The sequence below is a fragment of the Hippoglossus hippoglossus genome, chromosome 15 (genome assembly GCF_009819705.1).
Source record: "Hippoglossus hippoglossus isolate fHipHip1 chromosome 15, fHipHip1.pri, whole genome shotgun sequence".
NCBI classification, from domain to species: Eukaryota; Metazoa; Chordata; class Actinopteri; order Pleuronectiformes; family Pleuronectidae; genus Hippoglossus; species Hippoglossus hippoglossus.
Window position 1 is genome coordinate 5,586,250 of NC_047165.1, and position 16,400 is coordinate 5,602,649.

Consider the following 16,400-nt stretch of genomic DNA (forward strand, 5'->3'; position numbering starts at 1 on the left):
CCACTAAGAAATTTATAGAATCCTAGTTACAGGTGACACGTTCCAATGTAAACAGTTGTAACATCATTACATCCAAATGCACAAAGATAAATAAGCAGTAAAATAAAAAGCAGTGCAATTCTTAACATAACTGCTTGATTATACATTCAAATATCAAGATAAACGTCACAGTTGAATCTTAAATAAACAGTCTGTGGATTCAACAGGCATATGAACATGTATTAGTTATGATAATTCATAATATCCTTTGTTTTCTAGCACACAGGAGGCAGCATGTTGTGACAGTGTCATCTTTCATCTACCCAACAGAAATGGGAAGGGAAACAGTGAAATCCCACCAGTGCTCCTTTAAAAAAATGACTATACTGGTAATTTATTCATGAGACATTTGATTTGGGGTTTTCCAGAAAAACAACACTTCTCATGTACAGTTGATGTTGTACAGGGACCAACATCTACACTATTTGAGAGCAACTCTCTTTTTCATCACACACACTTCAGACTTCAAAGCTTGTGCATCCCATGACCTATATAGAAGGGTCATGCTGCTGCAAGTAGGGGGGAGGAGAGTCCTGGCTGCTTGTGAATGTATGCATGCATGCATGTGCAGTGTAGCACATGTGTAGTCATGCATGTGTGTGTGCGCATGTCTGCATCTGTGCTCTTGCACCACGGAAAGGCACGACCAAGTCTGCATCTGTGTACAGCTCAAACAATCCTGATATACAGCAAAGGCAGTGTATGATCGCGGTTTTCTTTTAAGCATATTCATCTGTCTGGCTCCGTCTGAGAGAGGAGGTCAAAGGTGAAGGATTCCTCATCTTGTTAAAGGACGTTCAGGCTTGGTGGCTGCCTGCAGACACAGGGGACTTCTGGTTGAATAGCAGCTTTCTGGTCAATTAGCCATGCTGCTGCTGCCCTGCTTCTACTGAGACTGATAAAACGTACATCCGTTTCACAGGAAGCAGTGTTTTTCTGGAATATTGCTTCAGTAGCTCACTCCTAGATTTAGTTATGAGCGCAGTAGGTCTCACATAGAATAAAGAAAACTCACAGAATTTTGGATTTCAAATGAAAAAGCTGGTCTCGAGTCAATTGGCTGCAGTGTAGACGTGTTAATTAGGCTTTGTATCATCCTCGGCCATGACACACACACACACACACACAGACACACACACTCATGCTAATCAGATGGACACAGGGTTCTTTTTAATAGGGGTCTAAATTAGGAGTCATGTGACCTTCCCATCCGCCCCTCCCCTCCACACACTCTGCCCCTTTTGGAGGTCCATTGTAGGGGGTCTATTTAACCCATTAATTAGAAAGCACAGAGGAGGCTGTAATCCTGTCAGGGCGAGGAGGGCGACGCGCTGAACGATCTGCGTGTGTGTGAGAGAAAAAACGCGGCTGAAAGAGAGAAGAACGGCAAAGAAAAAAATATAAACATTCACACATTCCATCACAATCGGAGTCAGTCAGCCGAGAACATGGCCGACACGACAACAACATCGGGGCGACGCTATAAATTTCACCCGTCGCCTCTTTGGCCCCGACTCTCATTCCACACATACAAGCATGAGCACGTGCTCATCCGCCCCCTGCGGAGGAGCAGGCGGATTAAAACGCTAACAGGAGTCAAAAATCCCACTTATTCCCTGTTCCTGCTGATAAAGTCGACCTGAGATAGACAAACAGATTAAGGCTAGACAGGCCGGGAGCCGGCTAAACAGCCAGCAAGGCAGACGACTAGTCAGCGAGTCGACCAGACGGCGAGTCAATAAGCCGATGCTGTCGATGGGCACCGGAGCCTTGTGTGGAGCCTCGGGCCCGCGGGCTTTCTCCTCCCATCGCCCGGCTTCGATGGGCTGGGTAGGTTAGGGAGTAGTGCTAACCTATATATGACAGGCTACATTACAGTCAGCATGGGCAGCCAGGCACACACACACACACTCACTCACAAAGTAGGCTAAATGCACACACACAAAAGAGAGAATTCATGCTACATTTGGCCACGTGCTTGGGATAGAGCTTATGAGCTGTTCTGTCCAAACACAGCAGGGGAGTGTGTGTGTTGGTGCCTCCATATGTGACACACACACTCGTGCCAGACAGCTACAGTCAGAGGAATCTCAGGAGGATGAGCTCTTATTAGAAGCCGTGCCAAGGTTAACAGTTCGGTTCAGGATAATTCTGTGGGTGGTTCAGTAACATCCACAAATTAGAACACGGCAAAACACCAACACGAGCAAGTCATCCACTCACAACACAACACAAGGGGTATAGATGATGGATGGAGGGATGATTTTATGTTGACATTTACAGGATACTTCATCTGCAAATATCCGGAGATATCAAAGGGGATTAAGTGTAATCGGGTTCTATAAATCAAATTATGAACGCAAAGAGAAATACTTCAAGTTAGTTTGAATGTTTACTGTTGTATTGTACTGTACTTAAGTGCACGTTAACACACGTTGGATATGATTTGAAGTTTCAAATCATATCCAACTAGAGAGGAACTACACTTAAGATGAATAAAATGTACTTCTACTAATATAAATACAAATGTTGCAGAGGAACAGCATCAACTCTCATTTTACATCCACTGCCTTTCTGTTATTTAAAAATAACTGTTCGGTATTGCAGGTATGTCAATATTTAGTTTTTCCTCATGATGAATACATCCTATTTTCTCACCCCTCCTCCCCTTCTCCTCTGGGAACTGTAGAATGTAAACAGCGGGGATCTGACCACTGCTATGTGGAGCCTCATCACCCTGTTTCCGTGTGTCGACTTTTACATGGACTCGTTTCTCCCCCGTCTTTGTCCTTCTGTTTCCTCGGGGCCTCTTCCCATTCCTTTACCTTCCCACTGTCTCTATAGGGACAGCAGCTGGACCCACTCGTGTCAGGTTGATCACATGCATCACTTTGTACTGAAAGCACTCAGTATTATAATGGCTCATGAAGTAAATATAGCATGGTGCCACTTCTCTGCCGCTCCCAGTTCCTCTTATTAACACATATATTGAACTTCGTCACAGATTAAATCCACTCGATTGTATATTCTCGATGTTAAGCTGCTGTTAATGAGAACTCAACACTTCCTGCAGATGTATTTCCTCCAGGGAGCAGAAGGGATTATAACCCCCCCGAGCCACTGAAGGGCCTGTAACATGAAGCAGATGGAGGAAGTGTTGAGTTTGCATTAAGTGCAAACTGCATCAACAGCAAATTAACACAGGCAGATCAATTATAATCAGATATAAAGAAGGGGAAACTACAAATAACCACCTGTCTCCAATAACATCTCAGTCTCAAATAAAGGCCTGGTTCCCTCTAAGTTAAATAAATAAGAACTACTGATTTAAAGTATCCTAAGTTAGCAATGCAGCTTAAATCCCTTTGATTTTGAATAACCAGAGCTGAAAACCTAATGGAAAGCTGCATCTAAAGTCCTAAAATGGTCCCTGTGGGCTGCACATCCTCGGTTCTGAAGTTTCGAGTGCTTCACATCATCATAGCCTTGTTAAAGTTTTGTCCTCTCAAGGTCACAGCTGCTGTTTCCTGTCCGACTCTGATCCTCCCGCCCGACAGATACAGCGAGGACACCACGACACAAAGATGATTATGAGAGTTGGCAGATTAATGTTTGCTTCTACAAGCTGTGGACCCCGCGGTCCAAACAGCAGCAGCGGAGGGGGGGGGGGGGGACCGAATAGGCCCACCCCCTCAGCAGCAGCTCGGCCTGCTTCCTCTCTACAGTCCGGCTGGAATCCCTGGAATCTGCGGTAACTAGCCCTCGAAACATCCAACAAAAGGTTTCAGCGTGGTGCTCAAAGAAAACAAGGAGAGAGGAGAAAGAGGAGGGAGGGGAGGAGAGGTGAGGCATGGAACAGCAGAGATGAAGAAGAAAAGGGAAACAGCAGGAGAAGGAACGGGAGAGAGATCATCAGAAAGGATAAGGAAGTGAAGGGTGGAGAAAAACAAGGCGAGAGAAGAGGAACGACGAGGAAGGAGATACAGCAAAAAAGAGATGTTCCGATACCATCATCGTAAATGCATCCAAGTGGCATCTTAAAGATATTTATCAACTCAATCTCAATCATGACGTTTGCTTGATTATTTCTAAAGAAGAGCTCCATAAACATTGTTGTTTGTATTGAGGAAAATTATTCATGCGCCAACCCGCCTCCACTACTTTCATCCCCTTCGCTCCTCAGAGCCCTGCAGGTCTTATTCAAAGTAGAAAAGAATCAATGAAAGATAATAATAAAGAAAAAGAAAAAGATCTGACTCAAACATCTCTGTGTCTGTGTCTGTGGCCGTATCTGGATTCTTTCTGTAGTAATAAACATTGACAGATGGTTTTTCTAACCTCAGAATATTCTGCTAGAGCAACAAGACCTTATGTAGCCTCCATATGTTTGAAACAACGATTCCCAGAGAATAAAAGGAGGCATCGGACAGAAAACAACAAACCATAGTGTGCGTACAATGCATTCGTTTGTCAAAATGAAAACTCTTCCACAAAGCCCATCGGTCAATTTGTGAGCGTGTTTGTGTGGAAAAGCCAATTCTGTCAAGTCAGGAAGTGATGACAGGCGCGCTGACGACTGCATCCTGTTTAAATCACCTCACACAGTGGATGCACTGTGATGTGGCCTTGAGAAGAAAAAAAACTAACGAGTCAGTGTAGCTGCATATTCTCTGACTCATTGGTTCACCTCTTCAAGACAGACAACCACTGGCAGGCAACATCGTCTGCAGAAGAAAATATGCAGGTTGGCAATGTGCTGGAATCTGACATTTGGCTTCGCCTCATTTCTACTCATATTCATCCTCTGAGTGTGAAACCATTCAGACAGATTTACAGATATGCAAAGATGTGCCTGGACAGAGACGTTCCCCTTCACAACAGGCATGGCTGCATTCTCTGCGTGTAAAACCACACATGTTTTATATCTATTCACATGAGCACTCTGCAGGAAAATTTGCAAAAAATCCATTCGTGACTCATTCTCAGGATTGAACATGGATTACTCGACCATGCAAGAAAAATCACGCAGGACACATGAACTTCCTCGTTTATATAACTCGTGGTCACAAACTGACTCAACAGTCGACAGATTTGCCGGCAAAGCAAAGAATTCAACAGGACACTTGTCATTCTGACCAAAATTTAATTGGCCCCCACTTGCAGAGCGGGAAAAGAGTAATTGGTTTGACAGCAGCGAGGAGGAAATGTAATTGGCTGGGTAATGTCAGTCACTAGAGGAAGAGGAGGAGGAGGAGGAGGAGGAGGCAGTGGTGCCATCTGGGTGTCAGCAAACCGTTAGATAATCCTGGGGTCTCTCTTTTTTTCTCCCCCTCCCGTGCTGCCCTGACGACAACTGCTGCCAGCCTGTCTGCCATGTCTGTGTCTTAGTGTCACACGGAGCCACTCGCCCTGTAACACTGCAGTTTGCAACACGACAGCTGCCATCAACAGTAAAAAATGTGGAAAGCTCATGTTTCTCCAGCCTGAGTGCAAAAATATTTCTTTTTTAGTTTTATCATCCACTCTGGAAGCCGAGCGAGTTTCTTGGCAGCACTTACGGTTTCTTTCTCCCAGTCGGTGTTACCGGTGCCGAGATCGAGTGTTTTCAGGGTGTAAACAACAGCTTCTGGCACGAGGCCGAGACACAGCCAGACACTTTTCAGCACCAACGCATCAATCGCAAAGCAGCAGGATCTCGAGTAACACTCGGAACAACATATTTCAAGGTGTTTGTGATTCTGGGACATTTTCTTTTTTTAAATAAGGGATTTAAACATTTATACACCTCTTCATTTACGACATGTATTGCACTTCTGTCTGTCCTGGGGGGTGGATCCCTCCCTGGTTCCACCTTGTACAGATTGCAATTTGTGAATATGGGCAATACAAACAACTTTGATTTCATTTCATTTCATTTGGGAGCCCAAGAATGAAAGTGAATACAAACCCCAGGGATTATTACCTACAGCTCTTGAAAGAAGGTGGAAAACTCACCTGGTTTCTAAGCTTCTTTTAATGAGCAACAGTGTTCGAGGGCAGGAGGGAGGAATGACTTCACAGCCATTTTATTCTTCCAGTCAACACGCAGCTTAAAATGTGAACAAACTGCCTATTTCTGCCTTTTAAACACTGAATTCTGACCAGTAGAAGTGACTGGGCCTTTGCAGAGGCTGCTCCTTATCTCTGGAACATCTTATCGCTTCATAGCCGAACCGCTCAGACCCTAGAAACTTCTAAATCATTTCTCTAGACTCAATTCTTCTCGCTGGCTTTCAATTTGAGTCGAGTTAAAGACCCTGATTTCATCTGCTATGGTGCAATATCTTAAATCTCAATTTATGATGTTCAACGTATTTATTCTCTGTTGTTACATATATTTCATATTATTTGGGTATTTTTAAGCCTGTTCAGCATTTTGGTCTACTGTGGTTGTTTTAAACTTTCTATATAACATGGGCAGGACTTGTGAAAAATATACGACATGTGTTTTCCGTGGATGTCTCCATTTTCAAAGCCTCCTGCCAGGTTCAGATGCACGAGTTCTAACATACACTTTGGCTAATGACACGGTCTGTTTTGTTTAACTGAGCCGAGCTGCTGGAGGTGAACACACAGAGCTGGTAAAGGGAAGCAGGCAAACAAAGAGCAGTCTCACCAACATAACATCTGACCCACACTGTAGGCCCTCTGTGTGGGAGGGTGGCCGGGCAAGACAACTACCAACAGCTGCCTCTGTCCAAAACCAAATGCACAGGGGCGGGGGGGAAGACACACACACACACTCACTCACTCACTCCCACGCAGACACAGAAGCCCTGCAGAAAAGTGCACACACAAATATAAACACACAGAGCTGGCTGTGACAGGCAAGCCCCCGACATCCTGTCAGGCGATTACTAAGCCAGACACAGTTCGTTTCAGCTCAGCGTCCCCTGTCCTCTGCTGGAGCACTCGACCGACCCCAGAAAACCCCCGTCCAGCTCATTCCATCTATTTACAGGCAGAGATCCTACTGAGTGTCTCATCACACATCTTAGTCTTAATACACAGAGCTGAGGAGCTGCCATGTGGCTCCGCAACTTCTGCACGCCACCCTTTTTCACTCCCTCTTACGTTGAAGGTTCTTAACCATTTCGGTAAATCATTTGCTGCCTCGTTCTCGCTCATCCAACCCGTCCCTCTCATGTCCTTCCGCTTGGTTTCCGCCACACAGTGGAAAATACTCTAAAAATACTGCTGACTTCTTCACTGGTTTGAGGAGGCTGCCTGTGGAAGAGAGAAAGACGCCCTTGCTTGTTCAACTAAACCTGCAGTGGCCTCCCTAAACACCGCTCTCTGTTTGGAGGGAGTCCTCTGGGAGTCTGCAAGCAGTTCGAATGAGTGGGAGGATGAAAAACAAGACAGAGAGGGGGGAAGAGGTATGGTTGAAATCTGGAGTAAAGCATCATCCTGTGAGAGAGATACGGCCGAGCAGCGGGAGGTGGAGGACAGAGGAAGAAGGCCGAGGAGGAGGAGGAGGAGGAAGAGGACACCAACCAGAGACAGGAAATAGCCCGTCGGGTTAATCAGCTCCTCATGCAACACAGCTCCAGCTTAATCCTTCTCAAAACAGTTCACGTTACATGCTTAAGTCAATTCTTCACAGGTACAAATGCAAAGAGAGACTTGTGCAATCTGCCAAACTAACCTTCAGGTGGGAGAATCTGAAGCAAGACGTTGTCCCATTAAAGTGGGACCCAGTAAAATCTCTTAAAGAAGTGAAAATCCATTCCACTGGAAGCAAGCATGGTGAAACGCTCCTCACTTAGCAGGAGGGCTGAATGCTGAGAGAAGCATTAGTGGAAAATATGGAAAAGCTCTTTGGCCAGAGGGAAGCAACAGCAGCGGCAGTCTGGAGCCAGACAAAGAAAAAGGAAAAATAGTTTTCTGCGATGCTTCTTAACTGGAAAGTCACACGTTTGACACCTGATGCCTCGGGCTCGTCCGACAAACACCATGTGTCAGCGTCAGGAGACCTGCAGTGGAGCCTACTTCCCCTTTCAGTGAATAAAATGAAACAGAGTGTGTGTATGTGTGTGTGCGTGAGCTGATGCATTGCTGCATGGGCTGTGTCCCTGCTTAAGGCTTCTATTTCCAGTTTAATCTACAGCACAGCAGGTAGCGCTGCAGCGTCCAGGGGCGGGGTGTCTCCCAGTCGGCTGCAGATGACACTGGAAGGTGAGGAAATATAAAGACGCAGCAATGGGAAGCTGTGGAGCTGCCTCCTCCTTCCACTGTGCATGCTCGCAGACAGTGTGCACAGATCCTAACAATAGCAGTCTGCAAGCTTTCTGACAGTCTGACCCTTTATTGGCCTTAATACAAGGTCCCTTTGTGCATAGCCTACATTCACTTCAATCCAATTCAATCAGGAGCTGGACTGAGGCTGGAGTCCTTGAAGAGATGATGACCCCACAGAAAAAGGCCCCCGGGGTGAGTTAGCATCTCAACCCTCCTCCACATCTTACACAGACCCTGCATGCAATCAAACCGCATATGCTGCACATGCATTCCTCTATACGTCAAACTACAGGAAGTGTCTGCAGTATAATGGTGATCACGCCTATATAACAGTCAACTGAACGTGGTGCGTTTGAGGACCCAAGGCACGCGTGCCCTCGTCTGCAGAGGCCAATCATGTTACAGTGCGGTGGCCACTGCAGGCGTGGGGCTGACAGATGGGTGGGTTTACTCACATCTCCAGCATGATCTCGTTCAGGTAAATCCCGTCCACTAATTCAACATATTCCGATAACTTGGTGCCATCGGTCATTGAGGGCTGGCCCACGGTCTTCACCTGGAAAGTGAGAGAAGAGAAAAGAAAGGTGTTAGGATCATCGATAACCACACACAGGGGGTGGGGGGGGGGGGGGGGTTAATTGGTGGGATGAGTGTGTTTCAATGGGTCATTAAGGATCTTACCCAGCAGACCAGAGGCGTGAGCATGAACTGCTCCAGCAAAGGGGTGAAAACCTCGCTTTCCATATTTTCCACTGGCCCCGTTTATTTTGGGATATAAAAAAAAGGGGGAAACGCCACAATGTGCGCGTCCCGGTGAGAAATGTGCGTTTGTTTAGACTCCGCTCATGAAGCTGATTCGATTAAATCGACGCTCATTTCGGCTGAAGGCTCCTTTCCGAAGGGGTTTTTTCTTGGAGGAGGAGGTCAAAGGAAAAAAGGTAAATCCACAGGATCCAGCTGTTTCAGAGGTCGGGGGCTTGTCTGCCTCGCGGAGGGGGATGAGGAATCACATTTTTTTCTTTGTTAGAAATAAAGAAACAGGGCTAATAAACGCGTGTCTCCTCTGGTTTATCTACACGAGAGCCGCTCTCACAGGAATCTAATACTGGGGGGAAATAATCCAATCAAATCCAACGAGGGGAAATCTCCAGAAGCGCACGGAATCCAGATGTTTCCAGAGGATCCCCGCTCTTCACATCGTCCTTTCGCCCCTCATGTGTCATGTAAAGTCATTCGTGAGCGGCTCCTTCATTCGTCCTCCACGTCCTCCTCCCTTCAAATGCTGCATGATAGTGAACAGAGGGAGTTGACGGAGGATGAGTGGAGGACAGAGCACCGCCTCCCTCAACTCCCTCCGCCTCTCCGCCTCTGAAAAGGAGGGGAAAGGAGAAAATAGGGCATCGCTCAGAGCATGTTTCAGTTCAGATTTATTTCCAAAGTTGTCAGGAATTCCTCTCAGAAACCGTTTTGTCCAGTCGGTGCAGTTTATTCATCTGAGGAGGTGAGTTAGAGGGAAGATGGTGTTTTTATTGAGGAAGGAGGATGATAGAAATGAGTTTAGCTGCAGATACAGTGAAGGAATCGATGGAACATTGGATGGAAAACATTCTTATTTCATTAAAGAATTGGTAAGAAAAAATACATTATACCCTTTGTCTGCTTTTACATGACACAGGATCAGTACAGCCACAAGGTAAGTAGGCTGCTGACACCTGGTGGGTAATGTACAGAGAGGAGACTGTAACTGTACAGGACTCTGAGCTTATCTCAAATATATAGGCTATACACTAAAGTACCTGGACACATTTTTTAACATAAATTGGTAGCACACAAATAAATGATTTAATACATTTAAGTAAAAGAAGTTATATTAACACAATTTATAGCTTTAATTTGAAAATAATGAGGTGTTGAGGTATTTTTTTTAGGTTGAAGAACAATTTCCTTTTTCAATGCAGTCAAAGATTTTAGTCTTAAGAAGTTGACATTATTCACTTCCTGTGTGAGTATTAGATTTGTCTAATTACAGTCACTATCACAATAAACCTTCAGTTTTGATTCAATATCAATTATCTTCATGATTGGTTATTTTCTCTAATGATCATATATTTGGCAAAACATTCGAAAAATGGGAAAAAAACACCCGTCATCATCATCGTGCTGTAAAGTGACGTGGTGACTTCAAATGTCTTGTTTTGGTCCAAAACCAAAAATGAAATGTAAACTAAGAACTGTATTAAACTGTGATGAACTTCAGTGTAACCAGTATTTTCAAACAGTGGAGGACACCGTGTTTCTCTCAGCTGTATCAGCAGCCAGGTATTGACTTGAAGAGCCACAGTGAAACAGCAGACACCTTATCGACAGCTGATGAATGACTGTGTGGGTGTGAATAGGCAGCAGAGACCAATGCGGCCAAAGAGCTAATTAAAACACAATCAGTGATTTGGGAACTTGGGTCCTGGTTCACCTCAACCCACAGTTAAAATGAATGGATTATTGCACGTTCCCCTGAAATGTTTGAATAGGCACATTTCGGCAGAAGCAGATAAGCAGGGAGCTTCTCATTTGCATTTAGAGTAACGGTCGTTCACTGGTGCTGCAGCTTCAGCTTGAGGCAAACGAGTTCCGGACTTAAACCTGTTGGGTCTTGTTTTGTGCAGAACGGGTCTGACGAGCTGGATGAAGTGTAAACTGAACATCAGGAGGCTGCATCGTATCGTACAGCTGTAAATTCAATTCCAATGTATTTCAACATAGTCAAATGAGCGATTAAAGTAGTTCCTGTTTCCTCAGTTCCTCTTAATATTGTTTTGCATGTGCATGGCTGGTTGTGGTGTATTGATTTTTTAATTTATTCCTTAATTCTGTAATGCACTTTGTGTTACATTGTTTGTATGAAAATAATGTCTGATCGATCGATTGTTTAATTGAGTGATTTAAAATGCTGCTGGGAGTTTACATGATATTAGCCACCATGCACCACAGGTCTTTTTATTATAATTATCATTTCAAAAGATACATATTCTGGCTTCATGTATTTCTCTGTAGCACTGAATTCTTGTCTGTATCATCGGGTCTGTTTGGGCGTCGACTTGTCAGAGTTGAATGACGGTTGATTGGCAATACGAGCAAACAGCTCCACGTGTGACGTCACATTTTGATTCAAATGTGGCTACATCCTTGGAGGAGACGTGTAAACATGTAACAGGTCCCTCCCACTATAAACCAGTGAGAAGAAGAGAAAACAATACAGAAAATCTCATGAGAAATATTCAAAACTGATCAAATTTGTCAGAAAATGTTGAGTTCAAAAGCCTCGGTTGCTTAGAGATACAAGCTATTAGAGAAAAAAGGTTGTCAGGGCCTTTTTATATATGTTTTATTTAGTTCCTTTTACCACAAAGATTCAGTTTCCCCTTGGAAATCGTTACGGTTTATCTATGTTTAATGATGTAAATTAAAAAAGGGGAATTTCCATCAACAACCAAAGCTTTTCAAAGGGAACTCATACACTTTTCTTCTAGCCTCTCAGTCCAGCATATATTTAAACAATACTCAGATAATGAAAACCTCTCATGGTTCAGGGAGCGACTGCTTCCCCACACAGCAGCCTCAACACAATTATGTTCCACTCAATTACCACTGAGGATTAGATGGATATTTTCTATAGCCTGGTGTGTGTGTGTGTGTGTGTGTGTGTGTGTGTGTGTGTGTGTGTGTGTGTGTGTGTGTGTGTGTGTGTGTGTGTGTGTGTGTGTGTGTGTGTGTGTGTGTGTGTGTGTGTGTGTGAGCGTGTTTGTGTGGTATTCATTAACCTTGGATTGAAAAGGCTGCTGCTGCTGGCTGCCTCATCAAAATCTATTATTCATGCTGCTTTTAAGTTTTCCTCACAAAGCAGCTTCCACCTCCACCTAATGACTCAGGGATTGTTCAGAACCACAGCAGCATTCCTCTCACACTAACACACACTAACACACACACACACACACACACACACACACACACACACACACACACACACACACACACACACACACACACACACACACACACACACAGAGAAAACCCACCAACCGCCTCTTTTGGCTAAAACTCCACAGAACCACCAGAGCACACATGGAACATTCTCCTCTGGTTGTAATTCAACTAGCCCAGAGATTAAAAAAAAAAAAGTCCACTGACCACTAAACACTGAGAGAATATTTCTTCTCTGAACAACTGGGTGACCTCCTCTCATATGAAATCTGTTGTTTTCCTCAGACGGCTGCAGCTTCCTGTTTGTTCGTTCACAGGCATTTACAAGTCGCCACAAACAGTTTGAACTGGGGATGATCTCGTGTGGCTCTGACTGCAGGAATGGCTGAGTAACCTCGAGAGGAAATGCAACATATAATCTGTAGTGAGTGATAAAGTAATCTGACTAATACTGTAGGAGTCATGCTCATGAATCCTTAACTAAAGAAAACTAAACAGCCTTTAAGTTAAGGCTGGACTCAGGCTGGGGTAAGAACCAGGAGACAAAGAGGAGTTTTAAAGTGTTTGATAAAGGACAAGGTTGAATTAATTAAAATAACCTATAATAGGATTAGAAAGTAACTTGATTGACAGGTTTGGGTTCCAGGATTGACGTGGTTCTCTGAAATCCAGAAGTCCAAACAGAGAGAGAGCATGGTAGCTGGATGATCCTAACCACCGGGTCAGTGGTTCGATCCCTGGCTCCTCCAGGGTCCTTGGGCAAGATAGTGAGCAATTTTGAGGTTCGTTCATTAATGTGGACTGATATGAATAGTTTTATTGTGACTACACTGCATATTCTGAGTTACAGTGCACGTTTAATACATTCAATGAAATCCTGTTGACAATAACTACAATTACGAGCACAGACATGACGTTACAAACATAAAGATTTGTCACGTGAGCACAACAAATGTTTAAAGTAAATTTCATGCCACTCTGGCCAATAATCACTGAGATTCCTCCTGCTGCTGTAACAAGGGAATTTCCCCGATGTGTGGATCAATAAAGTTCTATCTAATCTCATCATATTGATCCAATCATCCAGTCTGAGAAACGTCAGGCGTAAGCCATAAGGGATGAAACTCTTAGTATCCTTATTTTTAATGATAGATAATAATATTCATACAAATTATCTATTATTATTAGTGGAAAGTTTCCTTCCTGATCCAAGCACAGATATGTATCAAAAAACACCATCAGAAACTGACAGTAATCACATATCTCCATGGAAACGCTTCCTTTCCCATCATCAAACACTCCTCAGGCCTTTCTACACTGACGTCATGATTTAAAGACCTGACCTTTGTGTTTGCAGCGGAGGTCAGTCTGACCGTCCACTCGTCACCCATTCGTCTCCATCCTGTGACGCTGCGGTGGGGAATCGATTCCTGTAATGATCCGCTCTCCAGCTGAAATGATTGAGACCCCTGTGGTACAGTCAAAGCCTAATTGCATAACATTACAGAGCAACAAAGATGTGAGTCAGTGTGGCACCACTCTGTGCATCCTGCAAACCTGATGCACCTCTTAAAACAGGGAAAGGAAATATGTGTTTTCTTATAGAGACATAGATTTACATGACTGTTAGATCATCGTAGCAGAAAAGCAATTCTCCAACTGCCAGAATAATATTAAACACATTTTACCAGCGTGGATTTCTATACTTTTTGCCACATATTTTAGTTTTGTCTGTTTTATTGCTGTATTTAATCTAGAGCCGCAGTCCGATGTCCTCAAGACATGTCTTAGCGATCGCTCTGGATCCAAAAGTAATCAGCTCCCTGCAATCCAGGCCTGGAGGCTTTAACTGACTCAGTCTGATTCATGCCTCAGAGGGTTTTTAGATCAACAGCACTGCAGGGAGCCAGCAGCTAGTGATGCAGCGGTCAGAGCGGTAATGAAACAAAGTTGAGCCGTGAAAATATTTATAGTGAAACAAAAAAAAATGAACAAGTACTGAAGTCTTAGAGGTAGGAAGTGTATTGTCTTCGGGGGGGTTGGGCCTTTTTCAGCCACTGCAGGGTAATAAATTCTGGCGAGCATCCGACAAAGGGGTGGAATGTTATTATCACTTCCTTTAACATTGTGAAATACGTCCCCTTGGCAGAGGATGTGCTTTGCTGAGTGCCCTTAGTTGTGTATGTACCACTCAGGCTAAGACTCTTACCCACTCATCTATAAATCATATTCAGGCAGTCTACACACACACACACACACACACACACACACACACACACACACACACACACACACACACACACACACACACACACACACACACACACACACACACACACACACATATCTAATCTACATCCAATCAATAGTCTGCTCCTGTGAGGTTAATTTATTATGGAGGCTTCATTCTGACAAAGCAAATCTGCCATTCAATCTTATGTGTAGAGAAAACTGATTTATTTAAATATAGTGTGTGTGTGTGTGTGTGTGTGTGTGTGTGTGTGTGTGTGTGTGTGTGTGTGTGTGTGTGTGTGTGTGTGTGTGTGTGTGTGTGTGTGTGTGTGTGTGTGTGTGTGTTGGGTTCTTTCCTTGGCAACTTAATACCTGGTGTGATGTCACATAAATGACCTGGATTCATACTTTTTCCATCTGTTATAAAGTGAATGATTATAGTTTAAAGACAGTTTAATAATCATCTGATAATATAATACCCACTAGAGCTGTTTTTCTGCACTGAGCACTTTTATGTTTTATACCATGTCTGGATTTTACTTTTATTTGAGAACAGTCACAATTTATTCATCCATTTTAATAGAATAGTCCTACAAGTCCTTTTATTCCACACTGTGAACATCTGTAACAGCTTTTCCAGTTGCATTCTGCTTTGTTTTGTAAGCGTGGAACTCTGCCTTGCACCATTATGTAATTATCATGCCTGTCACAATGAAAATCACGCCCTGCCAATTCAAGTGGCGAGGAGCTGACTGAACGATGGCTCCCTGAAGCTTTTGCATGTCCAAGGACGGTGGATCCAATTTCTGGGTTTTCGTGGACAGGGAGGAGCAGTGAGATGTTTCTCTGACCAGAGAGAAGAATGTAAGCAGTGTGTGTGTGTGTGTGTGTGTGTGTGTGTGTGTGTCTGTTTATGTGTGTGCAAAAGATCAGTGCAGCACTCGGGCAGGTGTCACCTTCTGAAACACACACACATACACACACGCATGCACACACACACACAGGGACAACAATATCCCCTTTGACATCATCACATTATCCCCAAACTGCAGCAAATAAAATCACAAGGATTGAATGTTTTTTCACGTTGAAGATAAATTCCTGTGGCTCACATTGTTTTGCACATTCTCTCAAAAATGCTTCTCACAGATGCGTTTTTACACATAAGGAAATACACAATTACATAAACTGGTGTTGTTTCATTTTGTGTTCTGTGGTCAGTCTTGGTTTTCAATCTTTTAAATTTGGTCAGTTTGTAAACGTATGAATCCGATGATCAATCACACACATCAATACCTTGTCTCTGCAGGTTTATGGACTGTTACACAGATTGACAGACGAGCCACGGAGGAGAAATTGAAGTCTGTGTTGGTCGATGCACATTTATACAAGAGGATTCTCCAAATAGTAAAACCCCTTGAAGACAAAGCAACACGACATCCTCCACTGAGCGGTTTATGATCCTTGTCTTCTTCCACAACACACAGACTAGTCCATTAAACACTAATAGTCCATGGCTGTGCTGGTAATAATGAGATCTCAGTGGGTCTTGGAGCCATGGAGACAAGATCCTACTATTAGACCTTTGTCATAATGGGAATGTGTGCCTGTGTGTTTCAGTGTGTGTTTGTGTGAAACGTGTGAGATTCTGCTGTTCACCCCTGCAAATTAACTGATGTGTGTGTGTCTGTGTGTGTGCACGAGGTTGAGTCTGCGCAGGTGTGTGTGTATGTGTGAAAGTCATCCAGAGAGTGTTACAGAGATGCTGTTAATCTGATCTGTTGCCATAACAACTGCAGCAGCCCCACTGACGGTTGTGCCAGTTCACACTTAAAATGAACTAGTTCAAAGTTCCGTTCATGCAAATGGAA

General features: G+C 43.9%; 1 protein-coding gene across 11 annotated transcripts in view; it reads right to left on the bottom strand.

Annotated features, from left to right (window-relative positions):
• LOC117775458 (girdin-like) overlaps positions 1–9,617 on the bottom strand; it is a 61,167-nt gene extending 51,550 nt beyond the window's left edge. For all 11 annotated transcript variants that reach the window (XR_004616268.1, XM_034608599.1, XM_034608594.1 and 8 more), the window contains exons 1-2: positions 9,001–9,617; positions 8,775–8,875 (exon numbers count right to left, since the gene is read on the bottom strand). Coding sequence is in view for 10 of the 11 variants with exons in the window: in XM_034608599.1 (XP_034464490.1) it covers positions 8,775–8,875; positions 9,001–9,063 (164 nt within the window). In the remaining variant the exon portion in view is untranslated. The remainder of the gene's footprint in view (positions 1–8,774; positions 8,876–9,000) is intronic.
• Positions 9,618–16,400: the final 6,783 nt, after the last annotated feature.